General features: G+C 61.0%; 1 protein-coding gene across 4 annotated transcripts; it reads right to left on the bottom strand.

The window, feature by feature from the left end:
- Positions 1–18,300: 18,300 nt before the first annotated feature.
- IRX4 (iroquois homeobox 4) lies at positions 18,301–27,196 on the bottom strand. 4 transcript variants are annotated; one of them, XM_021687081.1, is made up of 6 exons: positions 27,177–27,196; positions 23,083–23,227; positions 22,290–22,541; positions 21,435–21,547; positions 20,178–20,506; positions 18,301–19,702 (listed from the first exon to the last, which is right to left on the bottom strand). In XM_021687081.1, exons 2-6 carry the CDS (start codon positions 23,125–23,127, stop codon positions 18,882–18,884), a joined length of 1,560 nt encoding a protein of 519 aa, XP_021542756.1. In that variant the 5' UTR covers positions 23,128–23,227; positions 27,177–27,196; the 3' UTR covers positions 18,301–18,881. The 4 variants fall into 4 exon arrangements, with proteins under 4 accessions (XP_021542756.1, XP_021542753.1, XP_021542755.1 ...); XM_021687078.1 differs by lacking the exon at positions 27,177–27,196 and adding an exon at positions 24,417–24,785; XM_021687080.1 differs by lacking the exon at positions 27,177–27,196 and adding an exon at positions 23,709–24,201.
- Positions 27,197–27,962: the final 766 nt, after the last annotated feature.

The raw sequence follows: 27,962 nt of genomic DNA, 5'->3' as shown, positions 1-27,962 counted from the left end.
AGCTGAGTGGGAGGGTCGGGAACAGACCTCCTGGCTCCTTCCAGAATCATCCACCCCACTCATCTCACAGGTCAGTGGGAATCGTGAGCACCCCAGCCTTTGTGCATGATGCAGATGGGTGCACTGACCATGGGCGTGAGTCTTCTTTCTTGTTCTTGGTGGCAGCCAGGTGGCCAGTCCGCATGGCTGAGCTTGGGCACCCACACGGCTGTTTGTCTTTCTACCCACAGCCACTTCAAGTCTGAATTCATGCCTGGCCAGCGAGTGAGATGTAACTCCAGACAGCTTCATCTCACTGATGCCCACATCCTCAAAGCCCTCCGTGCAAAACCCCGTGGACCTGGGCTCAATGAAAAGCAGCTCCTGTCCTCAAGAAGCCCGAGTGCTGCAGAAGGGGGGAGCCAGCCCGGAGTGGCCGCCTGGGGGTCGCTGTGGGCACACGTTCAAGAGTCACAGAGAAAGCCACCTCGTGGCTGGAGGTCTGTGGGGGCCCGGGCCACCAATCGGGATGGTGTTGGAAGGGTCTGTCCTGGGCCTTGTCTTCCAGCCCTTCCTGCAAGCGGCCCCGTCCCCCAGCTTCATCGTGGCCAGTGGGGGGATGCTCACGCGCTCAGCCCTGACCCTCATCCACCTGCAGGCCCGGCACCGGCTGGGCGGAGGCAGGAGAAGAAAGGCGAGTCGGTTTGTGGGGACCACGGGGGCCTGTGGTGGAGGCCCGTGAGGGGGTCTGGGATGGGGCTGCAGCCGGAGTGTGTAAGTGCCGCGGGGAGGCTCTTCACGCTGGGACACCGTGGACGGGCTGACACTGCAGGCCAGGGTGTGGTGGGAACACACAGGAGCCAGCAGCTACCCCAGGCCCTGTCAACCAGGGGATACCGGCCTCGGCCTGGAGCCTGACTCGGGGGCGTGGTCAGCTCTGCGGCAGAGCAAACACCCCCAGTCTCAAGGAGCTATGTCTCCCCACCTTTCCACCTTGATGTGGGCTGGCTGCCGCTCTGCTCTGCGTCTCTCTTCATCCTGGCCACGAGGAGGGAGCGGCCCCGGTGGGACAAGCCTTCCTCGTGGGGGACAGCAGGAGCGGGGCGCCCTCACACCTTCTGTCTCAAGTGGCTCACGGGGCACCCGCCCACGTCCCATTGCTGTGGTGGGTCACGTGGCGGAGCCCCGAGTCTGGGATGACGCGGCAAGTCATGGGAAATGGGCTTCTTCCCTAAAGAGGAATGTCACGGTGGGCTGGGGTCTCCTAAAATACGTTCCTGGGGCTCCCGCAGCATTGGCGTGAGGGCTCAGGGGGCACTTCGAGGAATGGGCTCGCCATGTGCACGTCCCACCTGGCAGAGTATGGCTGCGTGGACAGGTGGCCACGTGAAGGCAGCTTCGTGGGGTGTCTTCATGGACATCACACATTCTCTTCCCTCAAGAATGTGATTTAAATGTGGAATAGACGCCATGCTTTTTTGCTAGACTAATATAAAATCTTTTCTTTAATAGGTACTTGGATGTGAATAACTTGCAGTAAGTTTAAATGGGCTGATTAAACAAGCAATTGGTGTGCACTTAGTGTTAATCAGAAACTTTAGGTTGAATTATTAGCTGTAATTGGATTCCAGAACTCAGCTAGAGGGAGCTCCAGGGGTGGAGGTGGTCCCCACGCTGGGCCCACAGGGGTGCTGAGGGTGGGGCCTGCGGCTGCTGGTTCTCCTGCAGAGCATGGTCCCGCTGGGCACGCTCCCGCTGGGCGCGCTCCCGCGGGGAACCGTCCTCCTCAGGGCACGCTCCTGCGGGGCACACTCCCCCTCCGGGCACGCTCCTGCGGGAACCCTCCTCCTCCGGGCACGCTCCCGCGGGGCACACTCCCCCTCCGGGAACGCTCCTGCGGGAACCCTCCCCCTCCGGGCACGCTCCTGCGGGAACCCTCCCCCTCCGGGCACGCTCCCGCGGGGCACACTCCTCAGGCAGCTGCACCAGGTCCCCGGTGTGGGTGGTCCTGTGCCCGGCGCGCCCAGACCCCGGCAGGAGGCCGTGTTGCGTTGGCACCCTTGTCACGGAGCCCATAAATCACGGCCCCGCGAGCCCTGCCACCCCGGACTCACAGCAACGGCTTCGCTAAACGGCACTGACTATTACTGCAGAGCAAATAAATGGCTATTTCACTTCGCAGATTACCTGTAATTGTGATTGCACTGTGTCAACTTCAGGTTTAATTGGTGTGTAGGCTGCAAGGCATGAATTACGGCATGTGTAATTTATTTATGCAATAAAATTTGCCGTTAACTGGGAGAGGAAAAATAGAGAGAAAAATAATATGTTTCGCATGGTAATTACATAATAAAGTGTGAATTAGGAATATCGCGGGGACCATGAACTTGCTCTGGACCAGGGAGGACTGGGAAGCAGAGCCGGCGCTTTACTCCCTGCCCGGAAGTGTGGGAGTTGCGGTTGGGACGCCAAGAGCCGGCAGAAGCGTGGGTCGGCCGCACCCAGACGAGGACAGGTGCTTGGGCCAGGGAGGCCGAAGCAGGTGGAGAGTAAGGACCCCTTACGACGAATTCCACTTCCTTATGTGAAATCGAATCTTTGTGAAAGCAGCTTGTTGGTGGCAAGGTTTTTCACTTGGAGACGGGAAGAGAAGACAAGGCAGCACCGTTGGGCCTGCCGTGTTTCTTCTCACGGTCTGTGGCCACTAGGAGTCTGACAGTGCTCCTCACAGTAAAACCTTACACTGCAGTCCTCCGGCTTCCGTGTGACATTTCCAGCAGAGACAGGCTCTCCGTGCTCACACATAGTCCGTGGGATTCCTGAAAGGACCAGCACCCAGGGCACTGCTCCTGAGACCCAGAAGCAGGAATGATAGCAGGTCCAGGACCGTCCGGGTGACAGGGCCTCCTCCTGCGTGCGCCTGTCCTGCAGCTCAGCCGGGCCCCTTCTTACTGGAGAAGGAGCGCGTTGCCAGGTGGGACACGCAGGCTGCAGAACTCGAAAGGAACATTTTGAGGTGTGCTGTCCAGGGCTTGATGGCCAGGGAGGTGGCCATGGGCCATGGCGGGGACAGGGTGGGAAAGGCCTCTGGGGACAAGGGCCCCGAGGGCAGGGTGATGGGGGCCCAGGACTCCAGCGATGGCCAGATGACAAGGAGGTCACCAACTCGGGCTCGGTGGCTCAGAGCCTAGGTCAGGTTCTCCCCACTGGCTGGACACCTTCATCCTCAGGCTTATGGATGCCACTGCGGGGGGATTTGGGATAGCAGTGCCCAGGACCCCAAGAAGGGGAAGGGTCTAGATCCCCCAGGAGGACAGCCTGTGGGGAGAGGTCCTATGGCCCTGGGAGGTCTCTGAGAGTCTGCCTTGGAGCTGCCCAGACCTGACCGGGGTGTTGTTCTGGGGGCCTGGGAGGATGGCTTGGTTTTATTCTTCCTGTGAATCTACCTGGACCTGGAAAGTCCTGTCCCTCTCTCCCCCATGTGGCCCTGATCTTTCCGGGCTGAACCTAATGTAACCTTCCCTGAGCAGACCTAACCACCATCTTGGCCTTTATGAAGATGCATCTGTCCCAGGGAAACAACAGCAAAAATAAGCTACATCAAAATAGAAAGTTTTTGCACAGCAAAGAAAACCATCAACAAAGCGACAGGGCAACCTACTGAATGGGAAAAGATATTTACAAATCATATATGTGATACAGGGTCAATATCCAAAATATATAAAGAACATATACACCAAAAAAATAAATAATCCAATTAAAATATCGGCAGAGGACCCATTCCAAAGAAGACACACAGATGACCAACAGACACATGAAAAGATGCTCAATATCACTGATCATCAGGAAAATGCAGATCAGAACCACAGTGAGATACCACCTCACACCAGTCAGAATGGCTAAAATTAACAAGTCAGGAAACGACAGGTGTTGGTGGGGATGCAGAGAAAGGGGATCCTCCCTACACTGTTGGTGGGAATGCAAGCTGGTGCAGCCACCGTGGAGAACAGTATGCAGGTTCTTCAGAAAGTTAAAAATAGAGCTGCCCTAGGATCCAGGAATCATACTACTGGGTATTTACCCTCCAAAATATAGAAACTAACTGGAAAAGATACACGTGCCCCAATGATTACAGCAGAATTTTCAACAACAGTGAAATTATGGAAGCAGCCCAGGTGTCCACGGACAGATGATGGATGAGGGAGATGTGGTATGTACACAATGGAATATTACTCAGCCATTGGACAGAATGAAATCTAGCCACTTGCAACAACGGGGATGGAACTAGAGGGTTTTATGCTGAATGAGGTAAGTCAGAGAAGGACAGATACCATTATGATCTCACTCATATGTGGAATCTAAAAAACATGAATAAACACACAAAAAGCAGACACAGACCCATAAACCCTGAGAACAGCTTGGTGGCCCCCAGAGGGGAGGACAGTGGGAGGGGCAGGCTTCCGGCATGCATGAGTCAGTCATGTGGTGACAGAGGAAAGAGAAAGATAATATGTTTCACACGTGCAGGGAGCTCGGCATGTCGCACAGAGAAGTCGACTCCCTGTGTTGTACGCCTGAAACTAACGTAGGATGGTCTATACAGTGTCAGTTGTATTTCAGTTAAAAAGATAAAATACTGCAGTTACAAAATCTTAGCGATTTTATTTTATTTATTTTTTATTTTTATTTTTTTTTATTTTTAATCTTAGCGATTTTAAATAATACATATTTGTTTATGTCTACATCAATGTACCTATATTAGATTACTTAAAAAAACCCCAAACGAAGCAAGGATGCTTCCGTCCTGCGCATGTGTCTGTCCCGTCAGGGCCCCCTGGCCTCCAGCTCCTGGTCTGTCCGGCCGAGCACTCCAACAGGCAGGACTCACGGTGTCCTCGGTCTCCCAGCCTGAAATCGTAGCAAAGCTCAGACATCGCCCACCAGTGCTTGCGAGACGGTGAGCGGGCCAGCAGCACTTGCTCTTCGGCTGGGCGGCGGCGAGAGCAGAGTCTGGCGCCTGGGATAGAGGGATTTCTGGGGATTGTGTTGAGAGGGAACCAGCGTCCACCTCTGCTTCCCCTACAGACTGTCCCCATGTCACAGTTAGGGCAGGTGGACAGAAAGCCAGCGCTTCCTGACTGGACCTGTCAGGCGCCCCACACCGACCGGGGCCCCCGTGCTCACTCGGTCTCCCGCGGGTGCAGGAGATCACGCCGAATTTGCCCTGGACCGCTGCCCCACCCCATACGGTCACCTTGTCATGGGATCAGGATGATGCCAGATCAGCTCTGGCCTCTGCTTTCAGCGGGCTGGGCGCCGTCAGCCGCACCAGACAGATCAGCACCCATTGTCTGCTTCCAAAGCATCCCATGCATCTAGCAGCGGCCACCGTCCTCCTGGGTCAGGACAGTCAGTACTCCCCGCCTGCTTGTCCACGCCCATTCCTTCTGCGGGGAGCTCGTCAGCAGGAGCATTCGATGACTTCCCTGCAACCAGGCACCAGGGTCCCCGCCCAGGGATGGCCAGCAGGGCTCCGATGTCAGAATCCCATCCTCCTGCCTGTCCTTGCACGCCAGTCTCCAGCTGTCACAGGCTGGCTTCCAGGCTCCATGCCCGCAGGGAAGGGAGAGGGACGGCAGGGGCACAGGCAGGGCTGTGTGGTCCCCCCAGAGGCACCCCTGCCACCCCAGAGCTCGGAGGTCGGGTGGCCCTTCTGCAGGGAGGTTCCTCCACACAGAGCAGACTGGGGATGTGGGCTACATCCAGGAAGAGAGCATCCCCCTGGGGAGGCAGCTCTGCCCAGACGAGGACCATTCCCAAGCAGAATGGATGCCTGAGGGCAGCCAGCCAGCAGGCTGAAAAATGAGGGGCCCGGAAGGCGGTCAGCCCCGCGGCTGCTTCCACGGTTGGTGACACCTGGCCAAGCCCCTTAGGAATGAACTCTTCCCCGCTTCCTCCCAGTAGCTCTCCCTGAGATGCATCTCATAGGGCTTCTCGGTCCCTGGGCATCAAAAACCCAGTTTGCACCCGGGCGTGGCCACGTGGCTGACCAATTTCTGCACTGGCTCTCCTTCCCTTCTTGTCCTGGGATCGCTTCTTGAGGAAACCAGCACCTCTGGGTCAGGCTTGGCTCTCCCCTGCCCAGGATCGTGCAGATGTGAGTGGCAGACCCCAGACCAGCCCTCTCTGGGGCCTGTCCCGTGGACTCCCGTTTACGTATGGGGTTATGCCAACAGGCAGCCGGCCGGTGAGCTCTCTGTGCCCTCAGATCCGCCCTGGCTAGGAGTCGGGGGCCCCTTGCAAACCCCGGGTTCCCCGAAGGTGCCGACTCCCTGGGGCCCGCAGCTCTGAGGTTTTATCTATTTGACATGTGATTTCCTCTGGAAAGGGGCCGGGGACGCTGGGGGTTGGCCCTAGGCCTCTGCCAGGAAGGCTCAGGATGGCAGGCTGGTCCTTCTGCATAAAGGCAGGACCCTCCCTCCAGCTGACTGTCAAGGCGGTCTCCCTGGACTGCCTGGGCGTGAGGGGTGGGGGGTGCCTCCTGGGCTGTGGGTGACCACCTCTCCTGGCCTCCAGGGCTCCTGCATGGGCCCTTCCCCCCCCCCCCACAACACGTCCCCACCACGCGCTCACTGATCAGCCTGGCTCTCCTCCCTCCAACCCTCCATCACCTCTCAGTCTCGTCTCTCTCCCTCCCTGTGTGCGCCTCCATTGTGCACGTGGGAGAGCCTGCCAGGTGGGAGAAGGCAGCCCAGGTATGGTTCCAGGTCAGCTCCCAGCCCAGACACAGGCCCCTTGCTTCCTGCGGTCTGCCTCCTTCCCGAACACCTGAGCGGCCAGGCGTGGGCGCTCCGTGCAGATGGGAAGGGACAGTGGGCACCTGCCCTGGAGGTGCCTCCTGTCTGGCGGAGGCACCCAGAGGAGAACTCACAAGGGCGGCAGGGAGAGGGGTGCCCCCAGGACAGGGGCCGGGAGGGGCGCTGCAGCTGTTAGGCAAGGGCTCCTGCCCCCGCAGGCGGGAGAGTCCCAGAGGGAGACTGGAGGGGACAGGCGGGAGAAGGTGCCGTGCGCTGACAGACCAGGCCTGGCGAGATGGTGTTGCTGCTGGTTGGGCCCTGGACGCGGTTGCTGGTGGCTCTGTGGGCTCCGTGGTGGGTCCTCGGAAGCCCCCTTGGGGCTCTGCCTCAGCGGCGTGGTACCTGCTTGGAGGTGCTCTCTGGAGGCTAAATGTTGGCAGACGAGCAGGTTCCCTTTGCCTCTGGCTCCGGCAGCCTGCTCACCACGGTGCCCCTGTGCCCCGCAGCCCCCGCCGGCCCGGCCGGGTCCCAGCCTCGGAGAGCACCCTGCACGGCCCGCAGAGTGAGACCCCGTGGTGCTCGGCCTGCCCCTAGCTGGGAGCGGCAGGGTGAGGCCAGCAGTGACCGTCACCTCCGTGAAATGCTTCACCAGCTGTACCCGGACCCCGGAAAGCTCTCCTCTGACTGGCGTCTTGAGGGCCGTGCCCTGGAAAAGCATCCATAGCCAGATGCTTTCCTGCAGTCGGTGTTCTTGAAAAGCCTTGTCAGCGTCCCGCGAGCGGTCATTGCAAAAACGCGCATACAGAAAACAATTGGGAAAAGTTCATTGGGATTATGTATGCTCCGAGTGAGGTCATCACGCATGACTTTTATTTTTTCTTAAACTCCTTGGTGGTTTCCGAATGTTCTGTCCAAGTGTCAAGAGTAACAGAAGAACAATCTGCATGGAGGGAAGGACTGCAGTCGCCCCGAGGACACGGGGCTCGGGTGCATTTACTGTTGGACATTTGTCACAATCCAAGCTGTGTAGATGCTTCCCCCACAGCTAGAAACGGAGAGAAACACAGAGAAATGGCGGGGCGGGCGATTTATGCGCTCTTTCTCCCCGACACAAAAGAGTAATGGGGAGGTCATGTGGGCAAGGTCAAAGGACAATTTGACTTTTGCAGGATGACCCGGGGCCATCTGTCCTTTGCGGAGCTGATGAGCTGTCAGTGCGGGGTGAAGGGAGGAAGGGGGGCTGCTGCACTGATGAGAGCCCAGCGCCCCCTGGACGGGGCCCCACGCGCCGTCCCTGCGCTCAGCCTGGAGGTCCAGGGGAGCACAGCCTACGCGGGGCCCTGGACGGCCCTGGAAGGGGTCTCGCCCTGGGACTGGCCTCCAAGGAAGGAAGGCCCTTCTCCCTGCGGAAACCCATGCAGAGCATCACTGCCCCCTGGTCCTTTAACTGAGAGCCGTTCCTGGGGGGCTTCCTTCCAAAGTCACTTCTTCCACGTGGAACCCTTTGTCTCTCTCCCTCCGAGATTTCTAGGATCTGGGAGATGCCACGCTGTGTTCTCTGGCCGCCGACCCTGGCTTCGCTCAGCGACACGGTGAGGTGCCCCAGAGGAGAGCTGTGGGGGCCGCTGGCCCTGGCCGAGGGGCTGCCCAGCCAGCTCGTCTCCTGCCCATGGGTCAGGGCCACCTCCTGCCGCCGTGGCTGGACACCCCGGGCCCAGTGCTTATGCCCTGGCCTCACCATCCCACATCTTCCCAGCATCTTGGCGCCAGATGCAGGAGCTTGCCAGCCCCTCTGGGCTCCTGAGAAGCCAGGAGTCATGGGTGTGTGCCCGGCCCCCAGAGCAGGACCCTCGCTTCGTGTGTTTGCTGAGAAGCTGTCCCTGGAGAGGCAGAGCCACTTAGCAGGACCGTCGCCAGCAAGACGAGCCGAGGGACGCACGAGCACCTGCTTTCTCTCTCAGTCACGGGCTCGGGGTCCGTGTGCAATCTTGCAGGTATCCAGATGGCAAGTGTCCAGGAATCGTCTGGATTACTCTTTGCCTGGGCTCTGCCAGGGCAGCCCCACCCCTTAGAGTCTCCTGGAAGGACGCTGACCCGGGTGTCCAGAACGCCTGGAAAGGGTGCGGAGGCAGTGGCCTGAGCGGGGCACCTGGGGAGCGGACAGTCATCACCAGTTCTGTGCCACCAATAAAGGCAGCTCTCAGCAGGACGCACGCTCCTCCCCGACTCCCGCACTGTTGTCTCCCTATTGTTTCATTTACAAGGATGTCAGCACAGATGGGAATCAGGCAGGCACGGTGGACTTTGAGGATGCCGCCCCCAGCCCTGCATCTGCAGATCGGTCCGAGCGGACGGGAGAATCAAGGAAGCAGGGCTTGACGATGCCCGAGTCTTGGCAACAAGAAGAGCCCTGGATGGTGACATGTGCAGGGGCTTCTGGCGCGGTCCCCTTCCCCAAGAAAGTGGGTGCTGTGGGTCTCTCTGTGGTGGAGCGGCCCCAGGGACCCCGTCACGGTGCCACGGATGAGGCCAGAGCACCAGCTTTACCAAGTGAGCAGAGCACGGTCTCACGGTCGTTGTCAAGGCCTGAACGGAGAGTTCAACCATCAAAGCTCAAACAAAAAGCCTGTCGATGTCTCATAAAACGCGCTGTCCTTGCCCGCCGTACTTAGGGCGTGTTGCTTGAGCCAGAAGCATCAGCAGATGTGCGTGCAAACGGAACGTCCCAGTGGGAGCACTTGCAAAGTTCCAGGGACTGTGCTAGTGGAAGGCTCGCACATTCCCGCTGTGAAAGGAAATGTCTCTCCTCAAAATGCCTCACCTCTTCCTAAGAGGAAATGTCAGAGCGCGCCACATTTCAGCCGGGTGGTTTGAACCGGGCTGTCGGCCTCGGCACGGCTGGTGCTCGGTGTGGGGCGCTCGGCTTCTCCCCGGTCAGTGTCCTCGGGCTGCCGGAGCGAAGTGCCACAGACCCGGTGACTTCCAGCAATGGAAATTCACTTTCTCACATCCCGAAGGTGGGAAGTCTGAAATCCCGGCATGGGCAGGCGGGTTTCTCCTTGGCCTGTGGGTGGCCGCCTCCCCTCCTGTGCGTCTGCGTCCTGGCGCCGGTCAGATGGGTCTGGGGCCCACACTAGTGACCTCATTTTAAGCTGATTACCTCTTTAAAGACCCTGTCTCCAAATAAAACCCCCTCTCCCCCGTGTGGATGACTACAACTTTTCTTTAGCCGCAGGAGGGAGGGTCTGAAGAGCCGGAGAACCTTCTGGGATCCCAGGCATTCTCCTCCCTGCCCCGTCGTGTGGAGTGGTGACCACTTTCCCCTCTATGACCAAGACCAGTCAGTCAGCACACTGAAGTGGCCGGCGTGCAGGTGCGATTATGACGGGGCCTTCAGAGTGGTGACCACGCTGTTGAGTGCATGATGACCCCCTGATGTCCCACACGGTCTGGTTGTCCCCTGCACAGGTCCCCGGGAGGTCGGTGGGTGTTCGATTGTGGTCACCAGCCCCGAATCTCTCAAGGCTTTGAGCCCAGACTGCATGCACCTGTTTCCACGGTGTCCTATCCTGACTGTGGGCCACTGTGCCCTCCCCGCCGTGGCCTGGGACTGGGATTTCCGGGGACTCCAGCTTGGAGCACGCCACGTCTATGTTCCCTCCAAGGACAGCATTTTCAAATGCACTTACTGTCCCGTGAGGAGGAGGCAGAAGATGCTCGGCCCGGCCCCCCCGCTCCACGGATGCTCATGTCCGTGAGTGGGCACGTTCCTGCCAGATACTCGATGAGGGGCGTGACGTTAGTGAGGGAAGAAGTTGAGTGTGCGAGATAATCATTTATGTTGTACTTAAGCTGGAGGAATAAAAAGAATGGTCTCTGATTTCCAGAAGCATGGGAACAAGCATAAAATGACAATGTGGTTCGTGTCCTTACGGGACAGGACCCACTGTCCCCACGCCAGCCACGGTGGCTGCGGAGATAGATGAGGAGTCGCGGAGGCATGGATAATCGGCCCCCGTCAGCCGCTCAGCTGGCAGCTGTGGGGGAAGCAGCCTTTTAGGGATGAAATCAAGATAAGCATGAACCAACCAGGCTCAGGGAAGCTGCGGTCCTGGGGCTGGGGCGGCAGGCCTGCCTGAGCCGCTGCCACTTCACCCCAGGAGGGCTCTGGGTCCCCTTCCAGCCCGGACTGGGGTGCGCCCTGCTTCGGAGTGTGGCTCACACCTGCGGCCCCGCCGGGACGGGGGCCCACGAGCGCGGTCCCGGCACCTTGGCCTCCCTGCTGTGTTCTCTTGCAGCGGGACATTCTAGGCTGGTGTGTTTCTGAAGACGTGGAGGGGGAGCCACCTCTCCTCCTTGTGTGCCTCACCCCTGCAGCACCCGAGGTAGAAGCGAGATCTGTCTGGGGTTTCCCGATCCTGCAGGCCCCTCAGCAGTGTCCCTGCACGAGGGGCCCAGAGCGCATGCACCTGCAATCCTCTCCTCCTAAACTGCTGCAAACGCACACCCCATCTGTCCAGCCTGCTGAGCTGGTGCACACGGTCCTTGCCCAGGCAGGCCCCCGAATCTGCACCTGGAGCAGTCCCCCGGGGGCTGCCCGCCCCACCACCCGTAGCAGCCCACAGTGGTCCCACATCTAACCACTCACATGGACCGATTTTCACTGCACAAGGACCAGGTGGGAAGGGCTAGGTGTGGCCCCCAAATTTTGATGTTCTCCCCCAGGCCTGGGTGTCCCACACCCCTTCCGGGCCGCACAGTCCCAAAGATGGGGCCACCACAGAAAGGCCCCATCCCATCCTCCTGGACAGATGGGAGTGTCTGCTAGACCCCCACTGCCCAACAGAAGCAGAGGGGAGGCCGCGCACTCCGATGACCCTGGGAGATGCCGATGACAACATGTGTGTGTGCGCCCTCCACAAAAGGGTCTGACCCCAGTGCTGGGGCTGTCCTGTGGCCGGCACCGGCAGCGGCAGGCCCACCTACTTGCCTGACATAAATTATGCTCTTGCCCCAGGCGGGTCTGCTGCAGAGCTGGAGTTCATGTTCGGGCTGATTATCTTGAACTTGGGCTAATGTTCCATGAAAACAGAGTCTCTATCATCCAATTCATTAATTAAGGTCCCATTTGCTGACTGATTGTGAATCGGAGTCACTTGTGTGAAGGGACAGGCCCTGCTCCCTGCCCGGTCGGTCTCCAAGGCGCAGGGTGGGACAGAGCAGGGCCTCTGGCAGCAGACAGACTCTCCGATTTGAGGTCGGGGTCCGAGGGGTTGCACTTCGGGCTCGGCCTGGAGCGTTGGGGTGGAGGTCCTGTGACCGCGGGGGGGCTGCACACCCTGCGCATTGCTGTCTGCTGCACAGGGAGGCTCGTCCGGGCAGGTCCATCCCTGCCTGTGCAGGAGGACGGCTCCAAGCCCCGGGCCCGCAGCTCCTCAGGGACAGGCCAGGTGTCCGCACCCTCTGTCCCGGGACACGGGGCCCAGCTCTGCTGCCTCCTCTTCTCTCCTCGCCCAGCTGCTTAGAGGCTGAGACCCTCCTGGGGCAATGCTCAGGCTCCTGGCCCGGACCCCACGTCCACGAGGTCTCTCCTTCGGCACCCCTCTCTTTAGCGGTAGGCGGGCTTGCTGGGTTCAGCATCAGCTCCTCAGCCAAAGCCACCGGGACCTTCCCTCTCCCCCGCAACCCCACCGGCTTCACTTCTCCCCACCCTGCCCTGCACTGGGGGCGGCCACAGCTGAAACCGGCTGGGCATAAGGCACCTGACCCCCACGCCAAGTCCTTCCGCCGTAGGCAATCCCCAGAGAAGCTCTGAGCCTGCGGGTCCCTCAGGGCAGGTGCCCTCGGCGAGGTCAGGATGCCCGTGAGGGACAGGAGGCTGTGCCCAGCACGGCGGCTGTCACCGGGCTGTGCTGTGTGCAGAAAGGCTGGGGGGGCTGTTCTCTGCTGCTGAATCAGGGCAGAGTGAGGTTTAGCCTGTGGCACCCACTGGTTCCCTGTATTTCTATTCCCAGAAATGCCCCTCATTTTGTTAGCTTCTCTCTGAGTCTTCCTGACACAAGGATCCTCCCTGCTGCATCCAGACAGGTCACTAACAGATGTGAAAGCATCCTGGGCAAACCACCTTCCTCTTGGGCTGGGGTTGTCCCTCCCTGCTGCCTGTATTCTGGTGGATTATTGGATGTTTTCCTTCAATCCCTGGCCTCCCCATGTCCGGGAACCCGACAAATGCGCATGAGCAGCCCCCACCTGCCTATCCCAGCCATTGTGTCCTAGGCCTGCTCTGGGGACTTTGGGACTTCCTGCCCGGGGAGAGGGGGCAGCAAGGGGCCTGAAGCTAGCCCTGCCTGTTGCCCCACCCAGGCTTCCCCAGTCTGGCTTCACAACCAACTGCACTGAAGTGTCTGTCCCTGCATCTCCCTCCCTCCCCCCTCCCCCAGGTTAAAAGGAGCACTGTCCCTTCTGGTGCCCTGGCCTCTGGATGGGCCCTTCCCTCCACCGTGAATGCCCGCCCTCCTCTTGCTCTGTCTGTCAACATCGTGGGTGCTCATGAAGCCCGGAGCCCAGGACAGCTGGGGGTCCCCTGCTCACCATGGCCAGGGGGCATCACTTTAGCAGGACAGGGGCAAAGACGGGCATCATATGCCTCATCTGCTGGAGCAGCTTCTGGGGCCTGGCATGCCTCCCCCACCCCCCACCCCCGCTCTCCTGGCCTCTCCCGGCCCCGCCTGCTGTGTGTCTGTAAGCCCTGGGCCAGTGGAAATGGGGTTCACACAAATACTGTGCACGTGAGTCCGTCAGGTCCTGTCACTGGCTTCGTACGAAGAACATACAGATTATGCATTTAAAATAATGCAGCGCTTGGACTACTGGGCTGGCGCACCCCCTCCTTCATGCACCTCTCTTAGTAAGACCACTATCAGTATTACCAATGAAACAGATGACCCTGCAGGAACGCAACTCCTCTTCTGGGAGCCCCATCCCTGGAATGACCCCATCACTGTAGCAAAACAGAATTACCATGGGATGCGGGGAACGGTGGCATTGGCCACCCCACTTGGGCCAGGGGTCATGCAAAGCTTGAAAAACCCCCCCTGGTCTAATTCCCGCTTTGGGTTTTGTGGCACCTTCTTGCATCTTGGGTTTGGCTCAAGACATCAAGGCTCTTACTGGGTGGAGCTTCTGGCTTCTGAATTCCACCCTTGATGTTGAGACCTCTTTAGAAGTAGCAGCCGGGGTCTTCCCTGCTCCCTGGCTGGTGAGGGAGCCCTGCCTCTTAAAGTCCAGAGTGGGCTTGGCTGATGCCAAAGGAACTTCAAGGTGCCCACCCATCCTTCCCCAACAGCAACGTGGGGGCACCGCCAGCTTAGGGCTCACTCAGGTGCACGTGCAGGGGCCTGTCTGGTCCGGGGACTTCAGATAAAGTGTTCATCCCAGAGCCAGAGTCCTCTAGGGAAAAGGCAATTTTTTAAATATATTTTTTTAAAGATTTATTTATTTATTTGACAGAGAGAGAGATAGCGAGAGAGGGAACATAAGCAGGGGGAGCGGGAGAGGGAGAAGCAGGCTTCCTGTGGAGCACGGAGCCTGATGTGGGGCTTGATCCCAGGACCCCGGGATCATGACCTGGGCAGAAGGCAGTCGCTCAATGACTGAGCCACCCAGGCGCCCCGGGAAAATGCAATTTTTTCACAATTATTTCTTCGTGAAGCTGATACCACACATGCTGGAAGATAGTCCTCCCTCCCCCTTTCTGCTCCCCTCCTCCTGCCCACTTCTCTCCCTTCTCCCCTTCCTCCCCTTCCTCCTGCCTTCTCTTCCTTCATGGCCCGAGACAGGGCCAGATGGAAAGGCCCTGTGTTTCCTTCCCTGGGCTTCACTGCCTTCCCACGACGTCATCTGCCTACAGGGCTTCCCAGCTTCCTCCGCTTAGTGGCACCAATGGAACAGATGCTCAGGCCAGCGTCACCGTCACCGTGAGGGAGGGGACAGCAGCTGACCCCAGACGCCAGGCTTTCATGGAGACGCACTAAGACGGCGTCCTCCAGACAGCCTGGCACGCAGGACAGCAGAGCTGGGCAAGAGCGCGGAGGGGTGGGGACTCTGCCCTGAGTGTACCAGCTCCAAGGAGGCGGTCCACAGAGGCCCTTCTGATACCAACTGCCACCCCCACTCCCCGCCCCAGCCTGGGCCAGCCCTTCACGGGAGGCGGGCCCTTCACAGGAGGCTGGCCCTTCACAGGAGGGGGGAGCCAGGCGGACCTCACAGGTCTGCAGCCTGGGCACCCACACCCCACTAGAGGGGCCGCATCTGGGCACCCAGACGCCAGGAACACCACGGGGCCAGCTACCTGTCTGCAGGAGGAACCAGGCTCAGTTTCCCTTAATCCCCTATTGTCTGTTTTAGGAGACAGGAGACCTCAAGCATCCTTCCACCAGAAAGGACTGGAGCATTGAAAGATCTTGCTTCTCGTTCCTCTCTTGTTCTATGTTGGGGGGAAGAGAGAGAGAGAGGAGGGTGAGGGGGAGAGGCGAGCCAGAGACTGGCTGTCTGCAGCCAGGCAGGAAGGCCTGCCCAGGGAAAGGCGGGTGGCATAAACCGCATGCATAATCTCAGGAGACCACCACTTTAAATCTTAATTGGTTGCCTTTTAAATATCATTTAAGGGCTGGCTTCCCTGTCTCTCTTTCTAGTTAAGAAGGTGTCCTGTCAAACTCTATTACCTTGCTGGGCCTCTCTCCCTTAAGTTTAAAAAAAAAGGAGGAAGGAAAGGAAGAAAAAAACAAAGAAATGGAGGGATCAGCGGTGAATGGAGGGTCGATAAAGCTTTTAGATTTGGAGACGTTTTCCGGGAGCCCATTTCCCGCGGCTAAGAGTTGTTAATGGAGCTTAAGGAATTATCTTAGACTGGGCCGGCCCGGAGCGCCGTATATTTCCCGTGCCTGTTCCCCTGTCGGGTCTGGATATGCTGCTGTCAGACTCGCTTAATGAAAAGTAACGCGCCGCTGATTACAGTTTTATTTGGGCTCTATGTAAAGAGCGCCGTTAATTTAGCATCCCTTCCTTGGCGTGTTTGAATTGGCCACGCCTGAATGGCTGAGAGCCTGGTCCCCAGCGCTGCTCTGAGCCTCCAGCTCCCTCCCTGACAGCCTCCCAGGGCGGGAGGGGGCCCCTGCCCCTGACCACACGACCTTTCCCCCCAAGCACCGGCTCTTAAATCCAGGTCCGGGCCCAGCCCACTCCATGCAGGCGCCCTCCTGACCCCCACCCCAGGGCACACAAGCCAGAGGGTGGGTAAAGGTGCCCACAGGGAGCCTTCCAGGGTTTACCCCCCAAAGGTAAGGAGGAGGAGGAGGTGACAGCCCCTGATATGTGGCTGAATCCCCCCCCAGCCCACCTGATGTCTTTATTTCCCACAATTTTGCAGATTATTCCAACAAATCTCTTCTGGTCAGTGCCCCTGAGGTCGGAGGGCTCCCGCAATGTGGGGCTCTGACCCGGGTCTGCGGTCACAGGCCCTGCCCACAGTGTGAGGTCCCCAGGGCAAAAGGCCTGGGCAGCTGCGCGGGTCCAGACTCGGCGGGATCCCCGCACGCTCCTGCCACCAGCAGCCAGGGGCCCAGGCCCGGGTCCCCACAGCACCGTTCGGCCCCGCAGCGCTGCCTGCGTCAGTGAAGCCTGATTTCTGCTGAAAATGTCTGGCTTTGTCTTGGGTTGGGGTGGGGGCGCCCGGGCGGCCGCCCTCGGCCGCATTAAAATTCCTGGCGCCCCAGCCGCGGCCGCAACGCGTCTCCCGCGAGACTCCACTTTCGCTATTACTGTCAAGTACCCTTGACTCTTTATTTTTGCCCTTTTATCTATTACAACTAATTCGAGTTCTTTTGCCCTTTTCAGTCTAAGACGTGGGCTTTCTGCAAAGCCTCCCCCTGCCAGCGAGCTCTCAGAGCGCGGAGCCTTTAGAAATTGAGGGGTTTACTGTCAAAATGAAAATTTCACTTCAAATTATCTTGGCTGATGCTCGCTCGCCAGGCCGGGGGCTCCCGCCGCAGCCCCTCTGACAGGCGCATCAGCGGCGAGCCTCCGAATCTCGATAATATCATCCAAGAGAGCGAAAGTCAATACGGTGACAGCGCGCGGGCGGATACAATCCAATTACCGCGCGGCCCCGACAGGCCTCGGGCTGGGCGCCGGCTCTGCCACTCGGGGCCCGGGACTGCCCCCTTCACTCCAGGGCTGGGGTTCGGGGTCCCGGCTCTCTGACTCGGGGGCCCACCACTCAGGGGTGCCCGGCACAGACCTGAGACCGGCTTCTGGCTGCCCGCGCTTTCCCTTTCTCGGTACCAACTCGCCCCAACGCCCGCCGTCCCCCACCCCGGCCGGTCAAGCCCGCTGCCGGCGCTCCCGGCCTGCCGGGAGCCTCTCCCCGGGGCCCAGCACCAGTCCCAACCCGCGCAGGAAAAGATCCCGCCTCGCGTGTCCCTCCAAGGCTGCCCGCCGGCCCGCGAGAAGACCCGCGTTTCCAGCCGCGCTCTCCTCGACCCTGCCCCCTTGCAGGTCCTCTGACTTGGCCGTCTGTCCTTCCTCGAGACACCTGGGGCTTTAAGGAGGCCCAGTGGGGCCTTAAGCCGAGCGCAGGCAGGCGAGGGCGCGCCTGGAGTCCGGAGCGCGCAACGCCCGCCCGAAGCCCGCCAGGGGCCCTTACAGGGGGCCAGGCGCCCGCGGGGGCGGGGTGGGCGGGGCGCAGAGTCGACGGAAGCCGGGGAACGGCGACTTCCCTTCAGTTCAGGGGTGTGGGCCGCCCGCGGGCTTGGCTCCGAGGGGGTGGGGTTGGGGGACCCGTGTTTGAGAGCGAACCCAGGGGTCTACAAAGCGCAGGAACCCAGGCGAGGCGGGGCAACCCGCGGCCACCGGTCCCCGCGCCGTGGCCTTGACTCGCAGCCCCGCCTCCTCCCTGCAGCCTACTAAGCGCTTCCCCCCCTCCGCCCCTCCCCCTTCTCCCCCTCCCCCCTCTCCCCACCGAGGCGTGGCCCAGGGTTTTCCGAGCTCCGACGCTCGAGGTGAGGCGGCAGGTCCCTGGAGGGAGGGGAGGCGGGGTTAGGAGCTGGGAAGGGCTGAGGAAGGCCGCCTCAGCATCAAAAAGGACGGTCTGAAAGCAGTCCCCAGCAGGAGGGCCTCAGGGCAGGGATGGCCTCCCTCCCCCGCTCTCCCCAGGACACAGTTCCAGAAAGTTTAAAAGTTATTCTAATCTAGCGAGAGGAACTCCTATTTTCTCAAAATTCTGGAGTCTGGTATACTGGGGAGAGTTTAAAAGTCCTGGCCCTCTCATCCAGTTTCATTACAGAGTCCAGCAATCCTGGAAGGATACTGTAACTCTTCCTTCAAAGAACTGGCTTTCCATAACGTCTGGCACTCTGCCAACAACTTCCCTGAGGACTCTGGGCCGAGGACCCCTCTTCCACTCATCCTCTGGCAAGAGCTCTAACCCCCGGGTTTGAAACGTGTTCATTTTGCAATGCAAACACCATCACTCGGTTTATTGGTTTTGTTATATTAGCCTCTGAAGCAGGCAATTATTGGTGTGAACATACATTTAAAAAAACATAATTTTATCGAGTTAAGAGTGTGCAATAGTGTGAACGAGGTGGAGTGCTGTTGGCCAATGTGCGGAGGATGCGATCAGGTCCACGGGCTGAGGAGTCTTCAGGAGGAACACCCGCGCGCCTCGAACCCGAAAGGAAACAGCCAAGCAAACAAAGCCTCAGAACGGAAATGTCTTCTCCATGTAAACTTTCGGATGTAAACTTTTATGCTTCAGGGTGGCTCCCTTCTGCTCGGAGAGCAGCCCTACCCGATGGGTCCCGGAGTTTGGGAGTGGCCTGAACTAGTGCATGTCCAGGTGGGGTCGGTGGACCTGGCAAGGCGGCTCCGGGGCGCTGGTCTGTGGCCTGGAGCGGCCGAGTTCAGCTCCTCCCTCTACGGTGGGTTGGCTGCCTGAACTTCGCCATGCTCTTGTCCTGCTTTGGAAACTTGGTAGAAAAAGAGTCTGCGACCTACAGGCCTGCAGCCTGAGCCTCGGCCCCTCCTCTGCTCAGGGGGCGGGGCCACTTAGGCGCAGAAGGGCTTGCCGCCGGCCTTCGGGATGGCCAGCAGCTCCTTGGCTGCTCCCGAGGCGGGGGCGTCATGGGGTGCGGCGGCCGGAAAAGCGCGCGCCAGGGGCGTAGTCAGCACGTTGGCGCCTGCCCCCAGCGAGCGTCCCAGCGGCCCTGGGTCCAGGAGGGAGCCCTTGGCGGTGGCCCAGGCCTGGTTCAAAGTGCTGTGCCTGAGGATGGGGTCGTGAAAGACCCCATCCACCCAGTTTCTGAGACTGGTTACCGGGGAGTCCTGGTGCCTGTCCAGGGCACCAGTGGGGGCCGGGGCCGCAGGCGAGGACGAGGCAGGCGCCAAGGAAGTGGCCGCAGGGGCAGCGGGGCCTTGACGTTTGAGCATGCATGACGGAAACTCAGTCTGGCTCAGGGCGGTGGCAGCGGTCGCCGTGTGAGCCAGGGACCAGATGCGTGGCTTGGCCTCCAGGCCCGCCGGTGCCCCAGCCGGCGCAAAGCCCAGCTTGGCCTCGCAAGCCTGTGAGCCGCCCCCCGCACCAGGCTGCTGCTCGGACCCGGCCGCTGTGCTCCGGAGGCAGCTCCTGGCCCTCTCCAAGTCCTGGTCCAGGGCGGCCCCGCCACTGGCGGCCAGGGGCATCCGGAGGGTGCCCGTGGCCTCCTTTCCCAGGGCGCTTGGACCATCAGGCGCAGCAGGGATGCGCTCCAGACCGCCATCCAGGGGCTGGAAGGGCGGTTTCAGCTCACACTCAGGGGGCTCCGCCTCCAGCGGGTCGAAGTCCTCCAAGTCGGTGAGCTCTAGATCCTTTTCCTCTTTGCCCACCGACTCTGCGCAGGACAGAAAGAGGGGCCAGTGCAGGAAGAGAGGCGGGAGCGAATCACAACCCCGCTCTTCCTTCCTAGCTCTGTGCCCATGGCCCGACCCTGGAGCTAGGAAAAGCACCCACAGCCTTTCTTTGTCCCTCGCACCTGCTCCAGATGTTCCCTTACCTCACCCCCCAGGTGGCAACAAAGAGGGCTAGCGATTTCCTCCTCAGACCAATAGGGGCAACAGTAGGGTGGGTGTGTCTAATGTTTTAAATGATGTTTTGGGTTTCCTCAAGCCTGTTCCCAGTTAGTACTGCAGGCCCCCTGGGCTCAGGGCCTCTCTTAGGCCAGCTCATTCATTTGCTGCCCACGCCCTTGAAGTTTGCTTTTACTACCCCAGGTTCAATGTCTTTAGAGGTCCTAGAACCCCAAAAGAAGGCACAGGGAGTCCCTGACCTCAGTGCCCCAGCGCCAGCATGGCCAGCCTCCCACGCACCTTCATTCTTGGTGCTCTTGAGGGGCTCCTCCCTGGCTTCCTCTTCGCCCCCTTCTTCCTCCTCGCCCTCTGGGAAGGGTCGCTTCTCGTCTGCGCATTTGTTCCTTGGCGGCCACGTCATCTTGTTCTCCTTCTTGAGGCGCCGGCGCGCGTTGGCGAACCAGGTGGAGACCTGAGTGAGGGTCATCTTGGTGATGATGGCCAGCATGATCTTCTCGCCCTTGGTGGGGTAGGGGTTCTTGCGGTGCTCCTGCAGCCAGGCCTTGAGCGTGCTGGTGGTCTCGCGCGTGGCGTTCTTCCGCCGCGTGCCGCTGTCCATGGTCCCGTACCTGGAGACAGGCTGGGCAATGGGGTGCCGGCCGAGACCCTTGCGGCGCCGGCGGCCGGAACGAGGCCCATGCAGGCTTTCAGTCCCCATCGTGAGGGTGTGTTTATGGTGGTAAGACCCTGGTGGGACCCAGGCCCCTACCCCTTGCCACTGCCTATGGGCACTGCCTTTTGTGGCCTGAGAGTGAAGATGTTTCTATCTGATTAAACTTACAGGGAGCCTGAGTTCCTTCCCAGCCAGAGTGGTTGGGGTGGAGTTCTCAAGGCCTGGCCAGGTCTCGGCCACTCTACCTAGACATCTATTCTTTGAGTTCCTTTACGGGGCCTCTCTCCTACCCTTTAGATCCCCAAACCGGGAAAGCACATCACAGAAGTGTGAACCCAACTGTATAACACCCATGGGCAAAAATGGCCATTAGTTTCCATAGGGAGAAAGTGCCCAGACTGCCTACTGTGGACTTCCTGCAGTTAAGTTTATAATTGTTACCCTCCTCTTGCCAAGATGGGGCATGCTGTCTCTGAATGGGTCCCACTGGACTCCCCCTTCCAGTTCCCACCATAGGGGAAGGTGGACAGGTCCCACACCACATGGGCTGCACCTCTTGGGTGGGGCAGGTGTCTGAAGCCTGGGCAACAAGACTTGGCTGCCGGGAAAACCACGCTGCAGCAAGGGCTTTGGGAGTCCAGACAGCGTGGGGAGCAGGGGAGGGGAGGCTGGGACACATTTTACCCCAGTGGGGCATGGCTTGCCTAGGAGGTGGGGTTGGGAATAACCCAAGGTCAGTGGGAGCCTGACCCAAAGAATGCCCCTCCTCCTGTCTCCCAACCTTTCACAGGGGGGCATGGGGTTGGTGGTGGTGGGGAGTTTGATGGCTGAATAGGGTGCAGGGGCCCTTGCAGGGGTGGTGGAGGTGGGGTTCTGTCCCTCACCTGTCGTAGGGGTACTGGCCCAGCGCCGGCTCGTAGGGGTAGTAGGCAGCAGCCGCTGCAGGCGTGAGACCCGCATGCGCAGATCCAGGCCCGTCCTTGGAGTCGAAGCCATTCTGTAGGATCCCAGGAGCCTGGGGGTCGCAGCTTCCGGGCGGGCGGCGACCCAACTCCACCCCGCCCCCCATGCACCTAGGCTCCTGCACGCTTTGCACAGACCCTTGGGCAGCCTCATCAGCCATCACGCCCCCAGACTCTCTTGGGCCCAGGGAGCAAAGGAACCTCCAGACGGGGAGGGAGAATGAGCAGAACGGGGGGGGTTGGGGAGTAGGAGAGAGGAGAATGAGAATGGAGGAAGAAAGGGGCAGAGAAGAGGGGTGGGGGGCTGGGAGACAGCAGAGGAGAGGAGGGTGAGCAGGACACAAGACAAGGACCACAGGGAGGAAGGGAGGAGAAAAATGGGGGTGGAGCATGGAGGGGGCAAGGGAGGGAGAGGCCAGGAGAGGGCCAAGTGGTGGCGGGTTGGGGGGAGAGGAAGAGGGAGACCGGGAGGAGTGAGGGGAGGGGAGCTCAGTGGGGGAAAGCATGGGAGACGGGGAGAAGGGGCGGGTACTGGACCGCTGATGTGGTCAGAACTGCCAGGTTCCCCCACCCCTGGGGGCTGGAGGTGTGCTGAGGAACTGGGCTAGAAGGCGCGAAGTTGAAAAAGCAGCGAAGGTGTGCTTCTCCCACCCCGACCAATCTGGGGTCCAGGCACTGGCGCCCCCGACTCCAGAGTTCAGGGACGAGGCTTGGCAATTCGAGGGGGTAGGGGCGTGGCGTGGCGGGGTAAGGTTTCAGATAATTCCCTCCCCTTACCAGCGAGTAGAAGGCGGACGCCTCAGAGCCATAGGTCACGTAGTTGCCATAGCCCTGCGAGCCGCCATAGGGACCCCCGTAGACGCCAAGCGCAGCGGCCGAGTTGAGCTCGTGGCGCGCGGTGGCCAGCAGCCGGCTCTCATAGACCGGGCAGTAGACAGGCGCCTGGGCCGAGGCGGCGGGCCCGGAGTCTGCCAGCGTGCGGCCACCGGACTCACAGCATGTGCTCAGGGAGTTGGTGGTCATCAGGAACTGGAGGAGAGAGGGGCCGCGAGGAAAGGCCGGAACCTGGGCGCCAGGCTGGGGCTCTAGGCCTCCACCTGCCTGACCCTCGCCCAGGAGTGCGTGCCGGTGGCCTCAGGCGTATGGCCATCCACACAGGGCCACGCATTCTTCCCTGCTGCGAGTCTGATGGCCAGGCCTCCTCCAGCCACTTGGGGTCCAGCCCATCAGGCCCTGGAGTTTTCACACCCTCCCTGGGGTGTCTGTGGGGGGGGGGGGGGTTCCAAGACCGCGCACGCCCTCTTGTGCCAGGTCTATCCAGGGTCCCCGCGCCCCTCTGGGGCGAAGCCTCAGAGGCCGGGGTGTGGTGTGGTGGGGGTCAAGCAAAGTGGGAGAAATGGAGGCCTCCCCCGCACGGCAGATTCTCTCAGCGCCCCTGCTCTCCGCAGGGCTGGATGCAAGGAGCGCGCGGCACAGGCCCTGCGCTCTGGGAAGCGACACCGGGTCGCTGGACAGCCCGCCCGCCGGTGTGTCCGGCCGCGTTCCCGGCGCCCTCATGAGGCCCCCTTACCTGGGGTGCGGAGGAATAAGGGTATCCAAACTGCGGGTAGGACATGGCGGGCACCGCCTGGGGCCGGTGGGCGGGGCCGGTGGGGTCCTGCGCGCGGAGGCCGGCGTGGTGCGGCCACTGCTCCGGGGCCGCCGGCTCCTAGGCGCTGGGAGGGCGAAGCAGAAGAGCGGATTAATTCATCCACGCGCCCCGCAAACTTTTCTAACCCGGTAGGAAAGTGAGACGCAGCGGCCTCAGCGAGCCTTCTAGCTTCACATTCCCGAGCCTCGAAGGGGTTCTGGGACCAACCGGCCTTGCAGCGGCGACACAAATACATATTTTGCAAAAAAGAAAAAAAAAACCGAGTTGCGCGAACCCGTCAAGTCAGATATGCTTGGCTTTAAGCTGCGGAGGTGCTGACGTCAGCCCACGCCGCGCAGCTCGGCCCGGCCGCAGACGTGCGGGTCACTCGCGGCGGCCGGGCGGCGGGGCGGGGACGGGCCGGGGGCGCCACGCGGGGCGAAGGGGCCAACAGGCTCTAATAAATGAATTTCATCCGTGGAGTCAATATCGCCCCGACGAATGCTGTTTCTCCTTAGTCACCGAGGGCGGGAAGCACTTTTAATTAGAAATTAATTAATGAGCACCTGCTCCTTCCCGCCCCACTGTAATCATTAGTCTCAATTACAAATGAGACATGTGAAGGGACACACGACTGAGTCTTCACTGAAGATGTAATCAACAGTTAAAATTAGCCCGGCGCTGGCGCAGGCGGCCGCCGCCCGGGCCTCCGCGCTCCGCTCCAGGTGGAGGAAGGCAGCTTCGCAGGCCGGCGCGCGGCTCCGACTATTGTTTAGCTGTTTAGCCGCACCGCCTCCCGCCAGTTCGAACCCGACTCCGGGGCGGCGTTCCAGAACCAAATGCGGCTGCAAGTGTCGGCATCTGGAGGTCAAGATGCCCTCAGGTGTGTGGTTCCTGAGGCCGTTCCCAGAGCCATCCACTCCAGGGCTCCGTGGCCCAAGTGCTGCGGGGCTTGGCGACTCTCCGCCACCTTGTCCCCAGGGAACGCCCCCTCCTCCGTCCCACCCTGGGTCCTGTGGGTTCCTGCGAGCCGAACCGCCCTCCCTTTCTTCTTCCACCCCCTTCCGCGGGCCGCCCTCCCTCAGCCTCCCCTGCCCCTCGCGGCTAAACCCGGGACTGCCAGGCATCCCCGGGCGCTCGGAAGAGCAGGTTTTCCAACTCGGCACCAGGGCCCCTCCCGCTACGCTTGCTCCACCCGGCGACCCTCAGGGTTAGGTACCAGGGGGAGGGGGCGCCGGGAAGCCCATCCCCGCCCGTTTTGCAAAGCTCCGTACCCGGAGCGCACGGAACAGTCTGGGGAGACGGCCGAGTGCCCACCCCAGGACTTCCCCCATCCAGTCCCGGTCCTGGGACCTTGCCGGAATCCAAAACGGAGGCGAGCGCGCAGGCAGCAAAGGGGCGCCCGGGCACCCCGAACTCGCTCCCCGCCTTTTTATGCCGCCGCCCTCCGGGGGCCCGGGCTCGCCCCTGCTGCTCTCGCCCCGCTCGGCCGACCGCTGGAGGGGAGCTGTGCACAGCGGTGCTGTGCAGACTTGCTCTGAAAGATTCCTGGGTTCAGACCTGTGAATCGCCCCAGGGTCACCCTCTAATTAATGATGACGTTCTCGCCCTCTCCCCAGCTGCAAACCTGCCTCCCAGAAACGAAATCTGCCCGCTCTGACAGCTCGGTTGAAGGTGATTGATGACTATCTGGAGACCACAGTAGGCATCATATGATATCTGCTGCGTAATTGCTTTAATTTACAGATGAAAATACGAGCTCTCCGATCGCGTTGAACCACAGCCGGCCACGTCCGAGCTGCTTGCGAAGGAAAATCATCGGAAATAATGAATAGCCGCTCCATGCAAATTATTCAGACAGTTTAAGCGTCTGTAGCCGGGAGAGATATATAAAGAACACGGGTCAAATGACATTAATAATTGTTTCTGAATTCTGTATTGATCTCGTGGCTGCCGTGTTTATTTCTTTCTCACCTGAATTGCTAATATCACCTCCTGTAAATAATAAGAAACTAGCCACCGGGGCTTCTCGGGCAGAAATGAATCTCTCAATCTCTCTCCCTCTTCCTCCTCGGCTCCTCCCCTCCCCCATCCTCCCTCCTCCCAACTCCTTCCAGTTTTCCGGCTTCTGTTGCGGCTTTTCTGAACATCCTCCTACTTTCTATTATTTATTGTTTACAAACAGCTTGCTCTCTCCTGGTAATGAAGCCAGGGCAAGGGAGGGGCAGGAACCCAGGGTGGCCGAGGGCTCAGGGAGCGGTAATCACGGACGAAGGATGCATTCAGCATCTTTTCCTCACCCCACTCCCCAAGGCCCAACCCCGGCGATTGCAAGCGCTCAGGCGGCAGAGACGACAGCCAGCGCCCAGGTCCCAGCGGCCCCGCGGCTCCCGGCTCTGGTTTGCAGAGCAGCGCACCCAGGCCCGTTCCTTGCGCGACCACAGCTTGCGGAGAACGGCGCCCCCGAACACGCCACTGTTTATCTTCTGAGAAGTGCCCACCTTCGGGCACAGCCCGTTGGTGGGGGCCTCTGGGGGAGGGGTGTCAGGGAATGCCTTTGACCACCACTGCTATGTTTTCCTTTCCCGCCTGGGAGCATAAATAGAAGCTCCCAGTCCCCACCCACCTAGCCTGGTATTCCCGGGCAGCCCTTTCTTCTAATCCAGAAATCAAGCTCACCAGCTACTTTCCAAGGCCATTGCACACTGATCCTCTGCTTTGTGCTGCCCCAGGCCCGCGACACAGGCGCCTGGACGGCCACCCTGTTTGGGGAAGCTCTGTGCTGCCCGAGGAGTCTAGTGGCCTTGCTAGCGCTCACCCAGGCCCTGCTGTCCAGTCCTGGATTAGGCAGGCCTGTCTTCATCTGGAGCACACGGGGACATCCCACTGGCCCCTGCACCCTGGCTGAGGCCGGCCTCTTGGAGCCGGGGTACTTTCTGGGTTATCTCTGTCCCGTAGAAGATACCGACCAGAATAATATCCGAGTGCCCTTACTTGAAAGGCCCAGCCGTGAGCTGAGGCACCGGAGGTTTCCCTCCAAGAAAGGATAGGGCAAGAGTGTCAGCATCTCAGGTATCAGCAGCTAAATTCGCCTGCTGCACAGACGCGCAGGCGGAACCCACAGCCCTCGAGGGACCCTCAGTTCCGAATACACCCAGGAGAGGTTCCCCACGGACAGGGCAGCAACTCAGCTTCGGTGACGTGCCCCCACTGGCCCGTTGAGTGCTAAAGGAGCCGAAGGCGAGGGGGCCTGAGGATAGCTAGCGCCAAATGTTAGAGGCCTGCGGGTTGCCCTTCTTGCCAGAAGGTGCTGTAGGCCATGGAGGGCCTCTAGGAGATAGGCCGCGCCCTGATATTCTCCTCCCATCCCCCTAGGACCAACTGAGGCCAGGCGCTCCTGGTCGGTTCCGAAGTCGTCCCCCGGGGCCACCTGGTTCTCCGCACCGAGAGCCGCCAAGGGCTCTCTCCAGCCCAACGAAGTTGACCCCTGGCAGAGGGCGGAGGCTAGAGCGCGCAGAGCCAGGCAAGGGCCTTTGCCGAGGCGTAGGGCCAGCCCTTGGGGCGCCTGTGCCCGCCCACTGCTCGCGGACACCCGGGCGGGGTGTGGGGCTGAAAGGCGGTCTGGATATCGGTGGCGCGGCACTCGCGAGCCCCGAGGTCGGCAGGTCACTCCTTCGCGGCCGGTCCTCCGGGTCTCACGCGAAGTCAGGAGGTCGAGCTCCAGGCAAGCGCCTTGAATCCTGCTCCCGAAACGCCTCCATTCCAGGTCGGCTCGCTCCGGCTCTCCCGCTGCGCCCCCGCCGCTCGCCCGCAGGGCGCCGCCCGGGCGGGAAAGGCGCGCAGTCGGGGCGTCCGGGAGCAGGCCCGGCTGCCCCGCGTTGGCCCCCGCGCCCCGCGCCGCCCCCGCACCCCATTTCCACAACTTGCAGCGAACGCGGCGGCCTCTGGGGACCCCAGCGGCTGGCAGCAAACTTTGTGCCCTCCGGCGCAGGAGCGATCCTGGCAAAGTTTGTGAGGTCGAGCCCACTCCCTACCTGCGCTGGGGACGCGCCCGCCCGCGCCGCTCCGGCGCCGGGGCCGCTGGGAGCAGCGCGCAGCCCGGGACGCACCGGGGAGTCGCCGCAGTCGCCGCCGCCCGCGCCCCTCGGCGGCCGCGCCGAGCCTCCGCCTCCCCGGAAGGGGGGAGGGGTCTCGGAGCCCCGGGGCGGGGGCGGGCGCGGGGCCCTCGCCTACCTGCGGTGGCGCCCGGCCACTACCGGCCGCCCGCGAGGGCTCTGCGCGGCCGCTTGGCGCGCGCGCTCCGGCGGGGAGCAGGCGACAACTAATGGAGACATTTCCAGGCGGAGCACCTGGCGAGCGGAGCGCGCCCGCGTCCCCAGGCGCCGCGGTCGTCAGCCGAGCCCGCACCGGCGTGACGTGGGCGAGCGAGCGCGCTGCTCCCACCCGGCCGCCCATTAACGCTTTCCCCCGCGGGCGCCGCGCGCTTGCCAACTTTCCCCTCCGCCTGGCCTGTGCGCGGGGTGCGTGGGGCGTCTGAGCTGGAACGAGGGGCGCCCTGGGGTGGGGGCAGGGGTGCCGGGCTCCAAGAAGACAGCCCAGCCATAGCAGGGCAGCGGGAAGGCGTGCCGCCTTGATTTGGCCAAACCCTTGGCGGCCCTGAGCTCTTCAGGGGCTGTCAGCTGCCCCCTTCCCTCCCCACCCCGCCAGGCTCCGCTGTCTTGGGCCAGAGGAACCGCACCGGAGACCGCCTCACTGGTTCTTGGCCCCAGTTCGCCTGAGTCTCCCCTTGGTCATGGTATCCTCCCGCTCTGGAGAGCTGG

This window comes from Neomonachus schauinslandi, chromosome 7 (genome assembly GCF_002201575.2).
Source record: "Neomonachus schauinslandi chromosome 7, ASM220157v2, whole genome shotgun sequence".
Taxonomy (NCBI): Eukaryota; Metazoa; Chordata; class Mammalia; order Carnivora; family Phocidae; genus Neomonachus; species Neomonachus schauinslandi.
The sequence above is the reverse complement of the archived record's forward strand: the minus strand, read 5'-3'. Positions and strand labels throughout refer to the sequence as shown.

Bases quoted from the DNA above. Each gene is read 5' to 3' on its own strand.
- IRX4 (XM_021687077.1), bottom strand. From the start codon at position 22,018: ATGCTTTCCCCCACTGAGCTCCCCTCCCCTCACTCCTCCCGGTCTCCC. The intron at 20,507-21,434 runs GTGAGGGACAGA...GCCTGTCTCCAG, and splicing joins GGCCAGTACCCCTACGACAG to GTACGGGACCATGGACAGCG. The intron at 19,703-20,177 runs GTGCGTGGGAGG...TGTCCTGCGCAG, and splicing joins CAAGAGCACCAAGAATGAAG to AGTCGGTGGGCAAAGAGGAA.